At 39.7% G+C, this 16,354-nt stretch overlaps 4 protein-coding genes across 6 annotated transcripts; 2 read left to right on the top strand and 2 right to left on the bottom strand.

Moving 5' to 3' along the window:
* Positions 1-125: 125 nt before the first annotated feature.
* Positions 126-4,939, bottom strand: wu:fc11c11 (piggyBac transposable element-derived protein 4). Of its 2 annotated transcripts, XM_043222612.1 has the most exons (5): positions 4,418-4,939; positions 2,087-3,361; positions 775-2,015; positions 412-663; positions 126-317 (listed from the first exon to the last, which is right to left on the bottom strand). In XM_043222612.1, exons 1-3 carry the CDS (start codon positions 4,636-4,638, stop codon positions 1,568-1,570), a joined length of 1,944 nt encoding a protein of 647 aa, XP_043078547.1. In that variant the 5' UTR covers positions 4,639-4,939; the 3' UTR covers positions 126-317; positions 412-663; positions 775-1,567. The 2 variants fall into 2 exon arrangements, with proteins under 2 accessions (XP_043078547.1, XP_043078546.1); XM_043222611.1 differs by having other exon boundaries at positions 126-663.
* Positions 4,940-6,656: 1,717 nt separating this feature from the next.
* On the top strand, positions 6,657-11,646 carry si:dkey-222f2.1 (keratin, type II cytoskeletal 8). 2 transcript variants are annotated; one of them, XM_043222689.1, is made up of 9 exons: positions 6,681-7,298; positions 8,529-8,737; positions 8,908-8,968; positions 9,481-9,576; positions 9,681-9,845; positions 10,155-10,280; positions 10,361-10,581; positions 10,683-10,729; positions 11,197-11,646. In XM_043222689.1, exons 1-9 carry the CDS (start codon positions 7,011-7,013, stop codon positions 11,298-11,300), a joined length of 1,317 nt encoding a protein of 438 aa, XP_043078624.1. In that variant the 5' UTR covers positions 6,681-7,010; the 3' UTR covers positions 11,301-11,646. The 2 variants fall into 2 exon arrangements, with proteins under 2 accessions (XP_043078625.1, XP_043078624.1); XM_043222690.1 differs by lacking the exon at positions 10,683-10,729 and having other exon boundaries at positions 6,657-7,298.
* Positions 11,647-13,129: 1,483 nt separating this feature from the next.
* Positions 13,130-14,732, bottom strand: LOC122327520 (pre-miRNA 5'-monophosphate methyltransferase). Its single transcript, XM_043222942.1, has 2 exons — positions 14,340-14,732; positions 13,130-14,042 (listed from the first exon to the last, which is right to left on the bottom strand). Exons 1-2 carry the CDS (start codon positions 14,532-14,534, stop codon positions 13,482-13,484), a joined length of 756 nt encoding a protein of 251 aa, XP_043078877.1. The 5' UTR covers positions 14,535-14,732; the 3' UTR covers positions 13,130-13,481.
* A 22-nt stretch (positions 14,733-14,754) lies between these two features.
* On the top strand, positions 14,755-15,878 carry LOC122327575 (cytochrome c oxidase assembly protein COX14 homolog). Its single transcript, XM_043223029.1, has 2 exons — positions 14,755-14,864; positions 15,511-15,878. The coding sequence occupies exon 2, from the start codon at positions 15,518-15,520 to the stop codon at positions 15,698-15,700; it is 183 nt and encodes a 60-aa protein (XP_043078964.1). The 5' UTR covers positions 14,755-14,864; positions 15,511-15,517; the 3' UTR covers positions 15,701-15,878.
* The last annotated feature ends 476 nt before the right edge of the window (positions 15,879-16,354 follow it).

Below are 16,354 nucleotides of genomic sequence, written 5' to 3' on the forward strand. Positions count from 1 at the left end.
AGCTTATTATTTCATGCCTAAAGCGTTAATAAATGTGTTAGTTTGCACAGCTGGATACAACCATTAAATGGTAGCAAACTCATTTTAAAAACTATTTTAACAAAAAAAGCTACTGAACCGTAGAAACAAAACAAACAAGCAATGAATGCCAAACCACTGCTGCTGCGTAAAAATCATGCCTCAAGCACCCTTGGCTAACTCAAATTTAGCTTGTGGCAACAAGTCAATTAACAAGCAAGTCAGTTAACATGGACGCCAGCTTCTGCGTTACCAAAATCAATTACAACAGTCCACTTACCTTCAACGAATCAAGCAACCTTCATTAGCAAGGAAGCATTTACAAACGGGATTAGACGCGCAAGAAGTTTTGAAGATGAAATAAAACAATTAGGTAGCAATAAATGTTTGTACCACTATTTTTGTTGACTGCGTCACAAGTGGTCATAAAGTAGTCTGTAGATGTGTGAAATCCTCCAATAGTCCGACTCAGCAGATCCATGTAGATCACCAGTGACAGGAAAGGTAAAAATGGCACAGCTTCTTCTTTCCTTCCTGGCATCTAGGCACGTACTGTACGGCTGTCTGCGGGATTCATTTTGAAAAGAACCGTTCAAAATTCTGCGAACCAGGTGTTTGGACACGTCGGAAGTTTGGCTGAGTCGGCTGAATCGTGAAGATGCAAGAAAACGTGAAACACAAAAGAGAAAACGAACATTAACTGGTGTCTCTCTTTCTTGTTAATGAAGATTGTATATAAATTGTATACAAACTCACCGATTAAGGAGGGGATCAAGTCCATCGATGAACATCTCTTCTGATATGGAGTCACTAACCTTTCCTATCCTTCCTTCATTTATCATAGAATAAACAGCGATAAAGAAATATAAGCAGGAATGCGCTCTATTTACAACAGGTCTTATATGAATATAAAATTAATCTAAGACTAAGATTTACAAGATTATTGGCATAATATTGCATGAATAAAGCAGGAATATTTCGCATGAAATACAGTATTAGGAGAAGGTACACACACATGAACAAGAAGTGATAAGAATTATAAAAGAAATTAACAATTCATTTACGATTTAACGGACTTGATTTGTTAGCGATTGTATTACTGAAATCATTACTTTTTGTGGATTTTATAAAATATTAACACGTTTTAGTAACTACAATGGCTTAAAGCAATATTTCAACCAGGCTTTTAGGGTCACCATTGACTTCCATAGTATTTGTTTTCCTACTATGGACGTCGATGGTGACCCAAAACTTCAAAATATCTTCCTCTGTGTTCAGCAGAACAAAGAAATTCATACAGGTTTGGAACTACTTGAAGCTAAGTAAACAATTTTTTTGGTAAACCTTTCCTTTAAGACTTACAACCTTGCCAGAAAATAGATTCTAACTGGCTAGTTGCGCTGTACTACGCGTTTAATTTTGCAGACCGACTGTGTTATTCTGCAATCGTTTTCCTCTCTCATCACATTCCATTCACATTACTATGCTGCTTTTATCCTCCAGTGTTGTTTTTCTTGCGTCTCGTTTCGGAACTAGCGCAGACTAGACTTTACTCTGCCTCACTGTCACTGCTGCTGTCTGGGTAATGCCAGCTAGTGAAACAATCACGCTTGGGAACGAAGCAAAGCGCCACATCACAAGTCACACACATGACTGGAGTTTTGTTGTGGCAAATTTTGCACTTTCGCCTTCCAATGCTGCTGTCCCCACTGATGTACTTGGGCAAATGGGAGTAAGGGGTAAGAGTCGGGCGGATTTGTGCAGGGCCCGACACTGATCCTGTTCCCGCAAGCTCGGTAACAAGCGCCTCCCGAAAGGCTTTCTGGGTCAGAGGCTTCTGGTTCTTCATCTTGGCTATCTGCTTGTGCAAAATGAAGGCATTGACTATGGCGATGTCGACAAAGTGGTAAAAAAAGGACCGGTACCACCTTCTTGTTTTATGTAAAACGGTGTAAAATGAAATAAGTGCATCAGACAGATCCACTCCTCCCATGTGCCTGAAATGAATGGAAAATTCATTATAAGATGTGGAACATAGACTTCAAACCAGCGAATGAAATCTACTCACTTGTTGTAGTCCAGCACTGCGGCTGGAACGGGGAAATCCTGAATGGCCCAAACTCCATTGGCTCCTTTGACATTCCTCTTAATTGTGTCCCCATTAAAGGCTTTGTGAAAGGTGGAGCACATCAGCACATCCCTCTTGTCCTTCCACTCAACAAACAGAAGATCGTCTTCCCTAAACCAGCGAATATTGCCACGAGGAGCCTGTTTCTTCAAGTGGCCAATGCGGTTCGCGCGAACTGTGCCACAAGCCCAGATCTTTTTCCGGAGCAGATCTCTGAAGAGTTTGGGACTGGTGTAAAAGTTGTCAACAAACAGCTTGTAGCCGCTTCCCAGCAATCTTTCATTTGCAAGAATCATGACAGAATCATAACTAACGCCTTTGCTCTCCTCCGAATTGGCCTTCCCTTCATAAATGAAGAAGTCCCACGTGTAGCCACAGATGGAATCTGCCAAAACAAAAAGCTTGTAGCCCCATTTCGTAGGTTTGTTCTTCATGTACTGTTTGAGTCCATTTCTAGCCTTCGATGCCACCATTCGTTCATCAATGGAGATGTTCTGAAAGGGATGAAAAGAAGCTCTGCAGGCGTCCCTAATGTCCTGGTACAGCGGTTTGATCTTACACAAGCGGTCATATTCAGGTGTTCCTCTTTTCTTGTCGTTCTCTGCGTCCACTTCGGGATCACTAATATGGAGGGCTTTACTGATGGTCATAAACTTCCTGCTAGACATGATTTGGGAAGGATAGGGAAGGTTATATATCGAAGACTTCCTCCAATAATCTGTCAGTTGGAAGCATTTCAGCAAACCCATGTAAATCACCAGTGCCATGAACGACTTCAGGTCTTTAATTGAAATGTCCTCCCATGGTTTCTTCGTTCCTTCCTGACGCATTGCCCCGTATGCATTCGAGTTCGCTAAAATTGTGCGCAGGACCGATTTGGAAAAGAACAACTCGAAATACTGCAGAGGACTGCACGATGCACTGGAGACCAGCTGTGGGCCAGGTGTTTCTCTAGGTCTGAATATTGGCTGTGTCGGTTCAACATCAGGCTCATCTGAGCTTTTCCATTTCTTATCTGAGACGCTTAAGGAAAAAGATAGGGATCGACTTGCACTGCTTCTCCTACGTTTGCTTTTGCTACTTTGCACAGGGGCAGCCGAACCAGACCTGCAAGACTTTGCTGGAGATGGCGATGCGGAAGACAGTCCGGATCTCTTCTTCTTTCGTGGACTGACCTCTGGATACCAGTCATCATCACCAGAGACATCTGTGAACCTGTTGCATGCGGCCAACAATAAATCCATAAATAAAATAATCAGATGCACTGTGCAATGAACAAATGCGGGTGACATTAATCGTAATGTGGTTTTAATCCTTATAGATCGTCCTATAAATTTAAACACGCCTTTTCTTCGTTTACATGCCTATATTTATTTCCAATTTATTTATTTCAAGCTTTTGTATATTTTATAACCGTGCGTTTCAGTTCACAGAATCCAGGATTTAAAAGCGAAATTGAGCATGCGCGATTATTATTACACAAAAGAGTAGTTAGCGATTAAATTACAGTAAAACGGTCCGCCTATATACTCTGCGTATTCAACTCCCTTATAGACCGGATGTGCATTAGTACTCCAACAATAGGGCAGAAAAGAGGACATATAGGCTACAACATCCAGTCGCGTTTTCTACTCAGCGTTTTTTTTTTCTTTTATGCCTCGATAGAAACTATGCAGGCTTTGCTGTACTTCCCTATATTCACGCTCTAAACATGTTCGGATGCTAATCTAAATAAAAAAAATGCTGATATAATTGGTTATATGCAATAAAGAGCATTTTAAACAAACCAACTGAGAAAAATATATATTTTTTTAGAATTAAAAGGTTCGTTAGAATGCATTACTCTTATGTTTTTTTAAAGGAGGTATATGCTATAACAACAACAATTAAATATTGAAATTATATACAAAAGCAGACCGTGCTCCAAAACAAGAAGTGGTTCAATTCACACTGACGAAGAGATCAGAGTCCACTTTCAAGTACTGGTACAAAGCCAATTTCATTTTTATAGCACCTTTTCACGTTGATAGTGTATGAATGAAAAAACTTGATTACTTTCACACTGTTGGATCACCTAATAAATCAGGTCTTAAATAATACTTAAATAATGTTCATTCATTACGTGATTTTAATTGAAAAGCAAGACCGAATACTATATCGGATAAACCAAAATAAATGCATTTTCAATCGATCAATTATTTAGAAATGCCACGGCATGCATGTAAAAATAATAATGTAATAATAATTAAAAAAAATGTTCATTCAACTTACTCATCCAGAAGTGTTCCGAGATCATCGATGGACATCTTCTCTACCGCAGAGTCGCTAGAAGCCACGCTCTCCTCGTCGGATAAATCTTCCCATTCTTTCGTCTTGTCGTGTTCTTCATCACTGTTCATAAAGCTATCGACCGTCTTCTTATTACGCGCATCCATGGTTGCACAGGCTCGCAGGTTAGGACTCGCTCCAGCAAAGTGAGCGAAAGACCCCATGAGGAGATGGCTTGCAGATGCAAGAAACCCCTCAACCACTGCGAACGCGCTTTCATTCGCTATTGTTGTTGTCTCTCAACATTTGCCATCCAGACATTGGCCAGACCCGCCCTGAAAACGCACCAGGTATCCCGTACAGGGATATATCCTGATTGGGTGCTTTGAAATCAAGCGTGTTTGCTTTATGTTCCCCCAAGGCTCTTTCGCAATCCATTTATGAACGAACACGTCTAAATATGAACAGCAAAACCTGCAGAAAGTCTTCACTCCACAACAAAATCGTACAGAAGTAAAAGACACCCCCTTCTAATGAACAGATTTGCCTACTTTAGTCATTTCCATTAGTTTAAAACTTGATGTTGAAGCATAAGCGATGTGCTTGTGATGTTATAGCAACAATCTGGATATGACCATTTCCAAGTCTTTCTAACATGCAAGTAAAAAAACGCCAAATTGCCCCTGAACGCATGAAAATTTCTGGCTTTAACATATATGCTTAAACATTAACCACTGTGTGTGAAGACCCAAACAGAATTGCATTGGAACGTGCATTTGAATTTCCGTAGGTGGGAATTATTTTAATGATATTCTAAAGGGGTGCATTGAGTTCATTTCTAGCCTTCGATGCCACCATTCGTTCATCAATGTAGATGTTCTGAAAGGGTTGGAAAGGGGCTCTGCAGGCGTCGCTAATGTCCTTGATGCCTTTGCAGCTTAGAGCAACTCTCATTGGCTACTCACAAAAATGGCTTTATTTTTAATCATTTTCTTTCTTTTATTATTTTGATAATACAATACAGAAAAATGCATGCAGTTAGGGTAACACTTTATGTTATTGTTTCCTTTGTTTATGCATGTGTTTATGTAGCTATTGTAATAACAAAGAATTGCAAGTAACCCTAAGCCAAACCCTAAATACACCAAAATTAAGTAATGGTAACCGTTTAGCCATAGTTTTTAGAAAAAAGTGTAAAATCAATGTTTCTTGTAACTACTTACAATACTTATATAAACCTTGGATTATTATAATTAAAAAAACCACAGACACTTTTTTCGAAATTGGCTTACACAAGTAGATTTTTTTTAAAATCAATTAAGTGTTAATGTAACAACATTGCTTTAACAATAGGACTCAAAAACTTTTAAAATAATGTGGAGATCTACCAGTATGACTTACCAGCAGATGGAGGTCTCAACATGTTTGAATCTGCATGACTGCTTGAGCGAAGAACAGCACGGTTTGAAATACTTCAAATAGCAAAACCAATGTAAGTAAAATTACCAAATGCATAAAGTATGAAATGCAATATTACCAAATGTCTTTCTATCAAAAGAAAATGTGTATTTTACGCGGAGTTTCTTTTCAGAATGAAATTGTATTTGATAACAGGAACACATATGTGAATTTAACCAGCTGTTTCTATTACTTAAAACCATATATAACTATTTTATTTTCATATTTGTCACAAAACAAAAGAGAGAGAAAAAAGTCTGGGTTTTAAAACAATTTACATGACAACAACAAAGCAAGCAAAAAGAAGTCTTACCAGTAGGTGGAGCTCTTATGTCTCTTATCATGACAACTGATGGAAAATAAAACAGCATGATTTTGGTGCATAGCAGTAGAATGTTTTTGCTATTTGAAATGCTTGGCATAAGTGCAAAAAAGTTCTCTGTCAAATGTGACCCTGGAGCACAAAAGCTGTAAAAAATAACAAAAGTAAAGATCATGTTCCACTAATATATTTAATAAATTTCCTACCCTAAATACCAAAACTTAATTTTTGTATCTCGGCCAAATATTGTCCTATCCTAACAAACATCCATGGAAAGCTTATTTAGTGTTTATTAATCTTAATTTTATAAACTCTTATGACTGGTTATGTACTCAATATATTTGGTTAGCATATTGTTGTTGTTTTTTAGAACTGCCATCTTGCCAAAACTAGGTAGCTACTGGATGATGGCCTTAAAATATGAAACAACTTTAAGGGAATGCGCACATGAAACGAATGATATTATGACAGCTTTTATTTGTAATGAGTTTACCACAGGGAGAGCAGTTAGTATGGGAATGTTGTTGACATGGGCCGCATTAAACATTTAGATGCAACATGAGCATGGTGAAACATTAAGAGAGAGAGACCTCGAGAGCGAGCGTGTGTTCGCTGCCCATCCAGGAGCTCAGATAAAGCAGACACTGTGTACGTGTGTCCAATCTGAAACAGGTTTTCCCACAATAGGAACTCTCCACCCCATCCTGGCCGGACTTTAAAAGCCCAGCCTCTCTACAGAGAGACACCGTATCGCTCAGGTCTGCCCACCTGTTCTCATCCGAAACATCAGCTCTCCACGGTTTCTCCTGTCTAACTATGAGTCTGCGAAGCAAGCGCATCAGTTCGAGCAGCTCCGTGAGGAGCAGTGGGAAGATGGGAGGCTACGGCTACAGCAGCTTGAGCGGGATCTCCTTGGGAGCATCTGCCCCGAGCTTCAGCACCAGCTCGGCCTATCTGGGGCCACCCATCGCTAGCGTCTCCGTCAACAAGAGCCTGCTTGCGCCTCTCAACTTGGAGATCGACCCCAACATCCAAATGGTGCGCACTCAGGAGAAGGACCAGATCAAGTCGCTGAACAACCGCTTCGCCACCTTCATCGATAAGGTAAAGTTGGGTTTCTTCTTGCTCACAGAGAACATCCTGTAAACCTCGGCCAAAACGTAAAGGTCTTTGAATGTTAGTGTTGATTGAGATGATAAAGTCTTAGTGTGATCGACATCCCAAACCTCTAAGGGAAAAGCGATTTTGGTAGAGTCGCACGAAAACGATAGTTCTGTAGCGTGACCCATTTCTCTGAAGCCTGTAACCTGATAAAAAGCAGGTCAGATCTGAGCGAGCCACTGAAGACAGCGCTATCCCAGCGAGTATGAAGGAAGCTTTTGTGTGCTCGAGGACAATGCAACCGAATCCCAGGGGCCCGCTGGACTGAAATCGACACTTCAATCGCACTGAAGTACAACCAAGTCACTGTTGCGGGTCGGGGCAGGGCTGGGTCCTCCAGCACGGGGCTCGGGTCGGCTTTTAAAGTGCTTAAATTTAAGGATTTACGAAGAACCCAACTAGGTCAGCCACTACTCTCCGGAGTGTTAGCGTTCAGCTAATGGGGAGTCATATTGCTCTGTTAATGAGTCCATCCTGGCAGGTGGGCATCAATTAAAGCGGCCAGGCATTCAAGATGTGCATCGAACTGAAGAAGTCTCAAAGAAGAGCTCCTAAAATGCCGAAATTCCACAGAAGTGAACTCTATCTTCTTTGCTCTTAGAGAAAGATGACAGTAATAGCATTAGTCAAACACTTTAAATATCCTACCTTATGGAAGACTTACAATTAAGGTGAACTTTTACATCAATATTTCCAAATACAAATAATATGGTTACTTTGAGGACAATACCTTTTGCTTCACTTCGTTTGTTTCATATTCCAATGAATACAGACTCGTACCCATACTGAACTACGTAAACTTTTAGTAAATAATTATATAAATAAATAACTTATGTATTATTAAATTAAACATGAAATATATTACATACATTTGTATTGCAAAATAATATATTAGTGCTTAAAAACACCTTTCAATTTAAATACATTTTTGACGATCGATAAACAAAGGCCAAAATTTATCTAAAGTGGATCAAAAAATTTTGTCTTAAAACAATAACACTTTTTGATAAAAGGTGACTATTGCACACTGTAAAAAACAAAACAAAAACTTGTTACCCCGCTGACTAAAACATTTTAGTTAAGTCAACTTAAAATTTGTTTTAATAGTGTATAAGACAAAATGGAAAAAAGAGTGATGAATTAAAGAAATTTTTATGTATTGTTACTCTACAGGTTCGCTTCCTGGAGCAGCAGAATAAGATGCTGGAGACCAAGTTTGAGCTGCTGCAGGGTCAGACCCCGGGCCGGTCCAACGTCGAGCCCATGTTTGAGGCTTACATGGCCAACTTGCGCAGACAGATGGACGTGGTCAACAATGACAGGACCAAGCTGGACGGAGAGCTGAGGAACATGCAGGGACTGGTGGAGGACTTCAAACACAAGTAAAGTATATAGATCTACACTAACACCACTGTTTACTGAGCCACACCTGCTAATGATTTTATTCCAACCTTGAACTGACAAAGCTCATTAAATGAGTTTGGGTTTCATCAAAAACAGCGGATTACACTTGCTTTAAATGTGTCCCCGCTTTGCGTTTTCTTTGATTCAGATATGAAGATGAGATCAACAAGAGGAACAACCTGGAGAACGACTTTGTGATCCTGAAAAAGGTGGGATGCTATACGTCAGAGGTCAAAAATAGTATTTTTACGCATTATGAAACTCAAACCGATAGGTATGACCTCACTGTAATGCGGGGTTAGGGCAGGTTACCGAATGAAAAGCTGGACTTTTTTCAGGACCAGGGAAAGTTAAACTTTCACAACACGTCGAATAAAAGCAGCTCAGGAGAGGGAACAATGAAATGTTTGGGAGGGGTAAAGAGCTCTGAGCCTGAAGGGAGTTGAGCCTGAAGGGATCAGATCACCGCTGACAAAAGCCTGGGTGGGGACAAGGCATTATTTATACACTAGAGGAGATCTGTTTTCAATGGCCTACCTACAGAGAGCAACAAGGAGTCAAAGTTGCATAGTAAAGATCTACAAGATGTAGGTTTTGATGTATCGATTGGAGTCTTTTCTGGTGCATGTGGGGGGTTTGTGTGCAATGCTCAAGGAAGACATACATCTTATTCATGATTGCAATTGAGAAGAGGAATAGTAGTGTACTGTGTGCCCCACAGGATGTAGACTCTGCATATCTGGTGAAAGCTGATTTGGAGGACAAAGTGGGTGCCCTGACTGATGAGATCAACTTTCTGAGGACCATCTACGATGAGGTAATGCATATGCATTTAGAAAACCAGCTATAAACCAGTCAGCGGTTAGACCAAAATAAACATACAATAGTTTCCGCACAACTAAATTCATCTCTCTGGAACAGGAATTGCGCGAGCTGCAGGCCAGCATTAAAGACACGTCTGTCATTGTGCAAATGGACAACTCCCGAAACCTCAACATGGATCATATTGTGGCCGAAGTCAAGGCTCAATACGAGGAGATCGCAGCCAGGAGCCGCGAAGAGGCTGAATCCTGGTACAAGTCCAAGGTAGACAGAAAATGCTTTTTCACTTATTTTGTTGACAAATCAACTTGTATTTTTGAAGAAGGAAATTCAGTGACATAAAATAGAACGGGACCAATACAAATTGTAAACTGGTTGGATAGGGAAAGTTGTTTCATTACATTTTCAATGAAAGATTAAGAGGAATGAGGATTAATTTACGATAAAACCCAAAAGATGTAAGCAAACAGCTTACATTTTGATGTTAACTTGAGGTGTTTCTCTCCAGAACTTCATAAAAGTCTTTCAATTTGGAACAGACATGAAGTGTCTTTTTTTTTCCGCTCTGGTCAGTTTGACCAGATGTCCTCTCAAGCCAATCAATACAACGACGAACTGCGCAACACTAAAGGAGAGATCGGAGACATCAACCGCATGATCAGCCGTCTGCAGAGTGAGATCGAGGTCATTAAGTCACAGGTGAGCAATGTGCTGCGTTAACCTTTGCTTTAACTTAAACCAGTGGTAATCGCTAACTCTCGAGGCTCCGACCGATTTAGCGCGCTAACCTGGAGAACCAGATAGCAGAGGCCGAGGATCGTGGCGAGATGACTGTGAAGGAGGCCAAAGGCCGTATTAAGGACTTGGAGGAAGCTCTTCAGAGAGCCAAGCAGGACATGGCCCGCCAGCTCCGCGAGTATCAGGAGCTCATGAATGTCAAATTGGCGCTGGACATCGAGATCGCCACCTACAGGAAGCTCCTGGAAGGAGAGGAGGACAGGTAGTGCAACGAGTCCTGTTTCAGCAGTGTATAAGAGGGCTGGAACTCAAACGTTAGCACTGATAAATATTGACCATCTCATTTTTTCTTACCGCTTACAGAATTGGACAGCAGCCCATTGTGAACATTCAGGCTGTTCCCAACTTCAGTAAGTGTAAATGGACTAATGGGATAGCATTCATTACAACAATGGCCACGTTACACACACACACTTCTACATGACATTGCCCGTGGCATTGCACAGTAACGTCTTTCCCTCTAGAGAGGGTTTCGGTTTTGTTTGTGATTTTAAAAAAGCATTATTACCATTGGGATGTGTGGAGATGCTCTTGAATGTTTTTGACACGTCTTGGTCAAAAGGATTCTCAAAAGTATTCGCCGCTGGTCCATTCCTTTATGAAACAGCCACTTCCAGTCAATTGTCCATGAAGAAATTCAAGCCTGTCTCACAGTTTGTCTGAAAGAAGACATTCAACATCACATTACAAAAGTAAAATGGGTCACAAATCCCATTTCACGTTGAGTTCATTGCCAGCATTCTAAAAGGCATACAATGGAACCGTCATACACAATCTGAAAACATATTGTACAACTGAATTATTTTTTTCTTTATAGGTTCTAAAGGGGTGAATGGCTATCAGCAGAACAGCTCTCCATCACCTAAAATCCTGATCAAGACGACTGAAACCAGAAACAACACCAGATTCAGCACTCACTGAAGTGTTAATCAACAGAAAAAACACCATTCTATACCTATGGCAGTTAACATTAAATATAGAAGTAGTTTTCTTTTGACTTTCTATGAATCAGTGGGAGGAATCTGAAATTAATTTTCTGAAAGAACAAAGCCTTTTGTTCCATTCAATATTATATATATACTCAAAATTAAAAGACTATATAAACTGAAATTAAAGATTGATTTATTCTACAGAATTCATTTTTCATTATTATACTGCAATGCACCTAAAGCTTCTTTTTATGCCTCCAGTCTAAACTATTGCATGCGATCATTTAGTATCATTTTGGATTGGTGCTGTCAATCAATGCGAATTATATGGATATAAATATACATTTTTCCAAAATATATACTGTACATGTGTGTATTTATATATACATAATACATATACACTGAACACAGATATTATGTAAACAAAAACTTTTTATTCAGGATGTGACAAATGGTTTGACAGCACTATTTTGGACGCCATGTGTAAGCAACATCAGGAAACCTGCAACCTGATACACCATCTCAGCATACAGGTCGGATTTCACCACGTTAAAAAAAAAATGACAGCGCGGACAGTCCTGAAAACTTAAGATGAAAATAATTGTGTGTGGCGTGAACAAAGACCTAAAGGAAGATGTCTGTAAGAACCATACAGATGAAATAAACACTTACCTTCTTCAACAAGAAAGGCCTGAAAATTAACACCAAAGTGAGCATGTTCTCATCAGTGCAATTTGAGCATTTCTTCCTGCAAAACCTGTTCAAATGTAACAATCATTTGTTATCCGGCTACAGGCAAATGCACACAGGACAGTCAGCGTACAAACTAAAACATGATCCGATGATATTCTTCATATTGTCCGGTTCTCGATGGCTTGAAGCTTCATAAACTCCTTGGGAGTCATTTGTTTGAGCAATATTTCAACAGAAACGGCTTCCGTTGTTGTACCATAATCTCAATTATTAGAATTAGAGTTAATTTTGAGGAAGACAGGAGCCATTTGTGTCTGAAGGGGTATTATTCAGCAGGCCACGAGGGTTTAACATTACCTTGAATCAGGAGATCCCCAAATTTAGTCAAAATTACATCCTGAAGAGCTTTAGGTGATGAAAAGCATCAAGCTGGAACCAGAATACACCCACTTTCATTACCTAAATTACTCCAAATTACTGAACATTTACAAACTCGATTAAGCTTAACTATGATAATAAAGGAAATTATATTATTAGTCCTATTTCTTACCACAAGGTTTCACGAATTTAGCAGCAGCTCTCGTCGTCTAAATCCTCGTTTTGTGTATTTCCGGTACTTCATTTGTTGAAATGAAGTGCCCAATAAAACGTAAAATAGAAATTATTAAACTGATTAATAATTAGAAAGCAGCCGTTAGAGTTAGACCGTTAAAATTTGAATTTGACAGAGAGCGGGAAGACTACTAATGACGTTTGTTTTGGAATCGCGCGCCTGATTTTAGCGTATATAAGCTATTACTGGAATTAATAGTTTAATTTAACAAGGATGCTTTTAATTGATCATAGCGGCGATAAAGACATTTATAATGTTACAAAGGATTTATTTTTCAGATCAACGCTGTTCTTCGCCGTTTTTCAACGCGTTTTTTTTTTTTTTTAGCAGCATATCACAATACGAAAATAAAACCAATAATTGCAGGCTTGGTGAGCAGAATAGAGTTCTTTGAAAAAAAAAAAAAAAAAAAAATATATATATATATATATATATATATATATATATATATATATTAATACTATTATTTTCATTTTGTGAAATTAGCATACACATGTAAAATATTTCGTTTTTTTTTATTCTATGTAGAGTATATGCGAAGATCCAAGAAACCAAGTATAAGTGGAGTATAGTGTTTATTAAATTAAATTTAGAGCATGTGCTAAAGCCTGCAATAGTTCATTTAGAAATATAAAGATAATCCAAAGGACAAACATATTCTTCTTCTTCTTAACAATAACGATAAACTAAAAAAAGTCTTGAATACTGTTACTAAACATAAAAAGCAGTAAGCAAAATAAAAATGTCAAAGTATACATCTCTAGTGCCCCCTTGTGGTTATCAAATAGTATTACAGTGAACCAGACTAGAGTTACAGTCTGTCAGTCCATTGAAAAACAGCTGATTAAACTTCTGTTTTGTTCCAAATCACCGTCTTTTAAAGAGCAGAAGACTTCTGTCCCATGCCGTATTACCGAAACTCAGCACCAGCTCCATGCTGCACTGCTTTTCCAAGTGCTTTCTAGCCTGCCTCGCCATGTCCCCTCGAATCTTAAGGGTCTTGAAGTGGTCAAAGTCACTTCGCCCGAGTCTGCGTAACCGGCGCGCGGCAGAGCGGTAACACTTCCACGGCTGGGCCTCCAGCAGCAGAAACTCACAGAGAGAGGCCAGCCTGGAGAGCAGAGACAGAAACGCTGCGTCTCCGTGATTCAGGTGCACCCACATGGTCACCGCGAAACAGGTGCACAGCTGGAAACGAGGGCAGCCGAACCGGCCCAAGTAGGACCCTAAGACGGCCCGGCTCTCTGCGTCGTCTGTGATATCCAGGGGGATAAACTGGACGTTCTGAGGAAAGGGGTTGGAGTTTTGCGCCCGAAGAATCAAATCCCGGTCCAGGTCGAATCCAAGCAGATGCACTTCTCTTTTGGAAAGGTCACTCCCAGGGGCCTCCTCTTGCAATAAATGCTTGTACAGAGCAACAGACAAGTCCTGACAAACAAGGGGAACAATACACATTTTGGTGATTGAAAACAAATGCAAAACCAGTCAAGATATTTGCATATAACTGATATTGCTTAAATTGATGTATTAAGTATTTTAGGTTTAATACTGGTTTTACGCATAATACGTAAAATGGATACGTATTAGCGGTTGAGTGATCCGTCCAAAAATAGTTTAGAGAAAGTCAAAAACTGAAGTTTGTGTTTACAGATGACTACAGCAGATTGTTTTTAAAGCATGACAAGATGCTCTGTACACTATTTGAGAGGAACCTGTCGGTTTTACCCCTGAATTACACCCCACGTCCAGCATTAAAACGCGTTCGGAGCCGGGTCTGATGTTCTCCAGCAGTGTTTGTGGGATCAAACTCAGGCGGTTCTCCGGCGGGTTGAAGGTGTAATAATTGATGAAGTTTCCGTAAGGAGCAGCTCCCGAATCTTCGCTTTCCTCTTCGTTCACATGTGTAACGCGGGTCTCCATGTCTGTTCGACAGCAAAATAATTCCTGACGGCGCGAGCTGCCACAATAAACAGCTCCTCGTTTGCGTTTCCCACTCAATCGTGCGATCAGTACGCATTTAGAACCATAAAAAGGCAGCGATTCTAAAGTTACAACGTTAAACCCATGATATTTGGCAATGTGCTGTAAAACATTACCTTTGAGATGATGGAGTTTATAAAGTATTTGCTACATTTGTCCCTTCCGCCGCGCCGTACAGTTGCGAGAGTAACTGCGCATGCGCACAAAGCGTTTGCCTGACATTGAGGACGGAGCTGCGTTTCCTCGTAATCCGAATCGGGTTTAAAACAGGTGAGACTCTACATTTGCTATATTTCATGAACCACAAACTGCTCTAAAACGGTATTTGTGTGGAAGAAGAGCTTGTTTTCGGACTTTTTTGGGGGAAAAAGGATTGTGGTTTAGAGCTGGGATGGAAACTCGTGCTGAGGTGTTGTAAAACCGAATAGAAATGAAATCAGTTTGAACGGTAACAGTTTTCAGACTTTCTTCAGTAAAACTACTACAGTTTTTATGTTATTCATGCTATTTAATTTTAAAGCATCAACATATTGCTTATCCATCCTAACATTTTTGGTTCCCAGATTCTTCTGGAAACAATAGTTTTGGGTTCTTCTCCTGCTTTTTTAAAGGTTGGTTTTTGTTTAGACCACACCAGAACGTTCCTATTTGGTTCTATCCAGAAATAACCAATGGTAACCATAAGGGAACATTTGAGAACCGTTCTGTGTCTTCTGAGATGCTGCTCGGGTAGATGTCTGCTAAAGATCTTGATCTCAACGGATGCTCTCCAGAACAAACATCTGACAGATGGCTTTCTACACGCACTCGAAATCATGAAACATCTTAAAACCCATTGTCTTCTTATAGGAAGTCTTCTATGGATGCGTTGCAGATGTTAATGCATCCCTGTAATGTGTTCGTGCCATCTTCACAGATCCGTCATGCTCAGCGGGAAGCGCATCGCTGATGTGGGTTACAAGCTCTTCTCGGGCTCCATGATGCTGTTGACGGTGTACGGCGGGTACCTGTGCGTCCTGAGGGCTCAGCGGTACATGCAGAGAAAGAAACAGCTGGATCTGGCAACACAGAACGGGAACGCGTCTTCGGAAACCGTTAAAGACTGAAGACGCTGCTGTAAATGATCACTCAACTGGACACTGATCGCGTCACAGGGGTTGGACAGTATGTGGTCCAGCAGAAAACCACCTGCGTTCATGACCCTCAAAGGGTTTATTTGCCTTTTTGTGGAGTTCTGTGAGGTTTTATGTGTTGTAATATATTAAATATGCCTTGCGAAATCTACTATCATGAGTGTTTGAGCATGTCTCGCAGACTTGTAGGGTTCGCTTGAGAAAATGCTTTTAAAGGCTAAACAAGCTGAATTATATATTTTTAATTGTTAACCCTATCCCTGAAAATATTAAAATAGTTGTTGTTTATTAAAGTAAAACACAAAATTAGATGAATACCTTAAATGAAGATGAAAAACGCCGCTCTGGTGGAATAAAACAAGTTCAAATTTAAGTTTAAAGTCTAAAATTACATTAATGTAAATTTTAAATAAAATAGAAATGGAAACAAAAACAAATATATAAAAATAAAAGCCAATTAAAAAAATATCAAAATAACAGTTTTATTCATCAAACTGATTTGGCTTTGGGACCTATATATTATTGATGCATTCTGTTTTTAATGCTCTTCGCAATCAGAAAATACCCTTTTAGTTCTGCATTATAGAAATTCACTGTTAAAAAGATGTGAAAAATGACTGGAAACTA

Source organism: Puntigrus tetrazona, chromosome 22, assembly GCF_018831695.1.
Source record: "Puntigrus tetrazona isolate hp1 chromosome 22, ASM1883169v1, whole genome shotgun sequence".
NCBI lineage: Eukaryota > Metazoa > Chordata > Actinopteri > Cypriniformes > Cyprinidae > Puntigrus > Puntigrus tetrazona.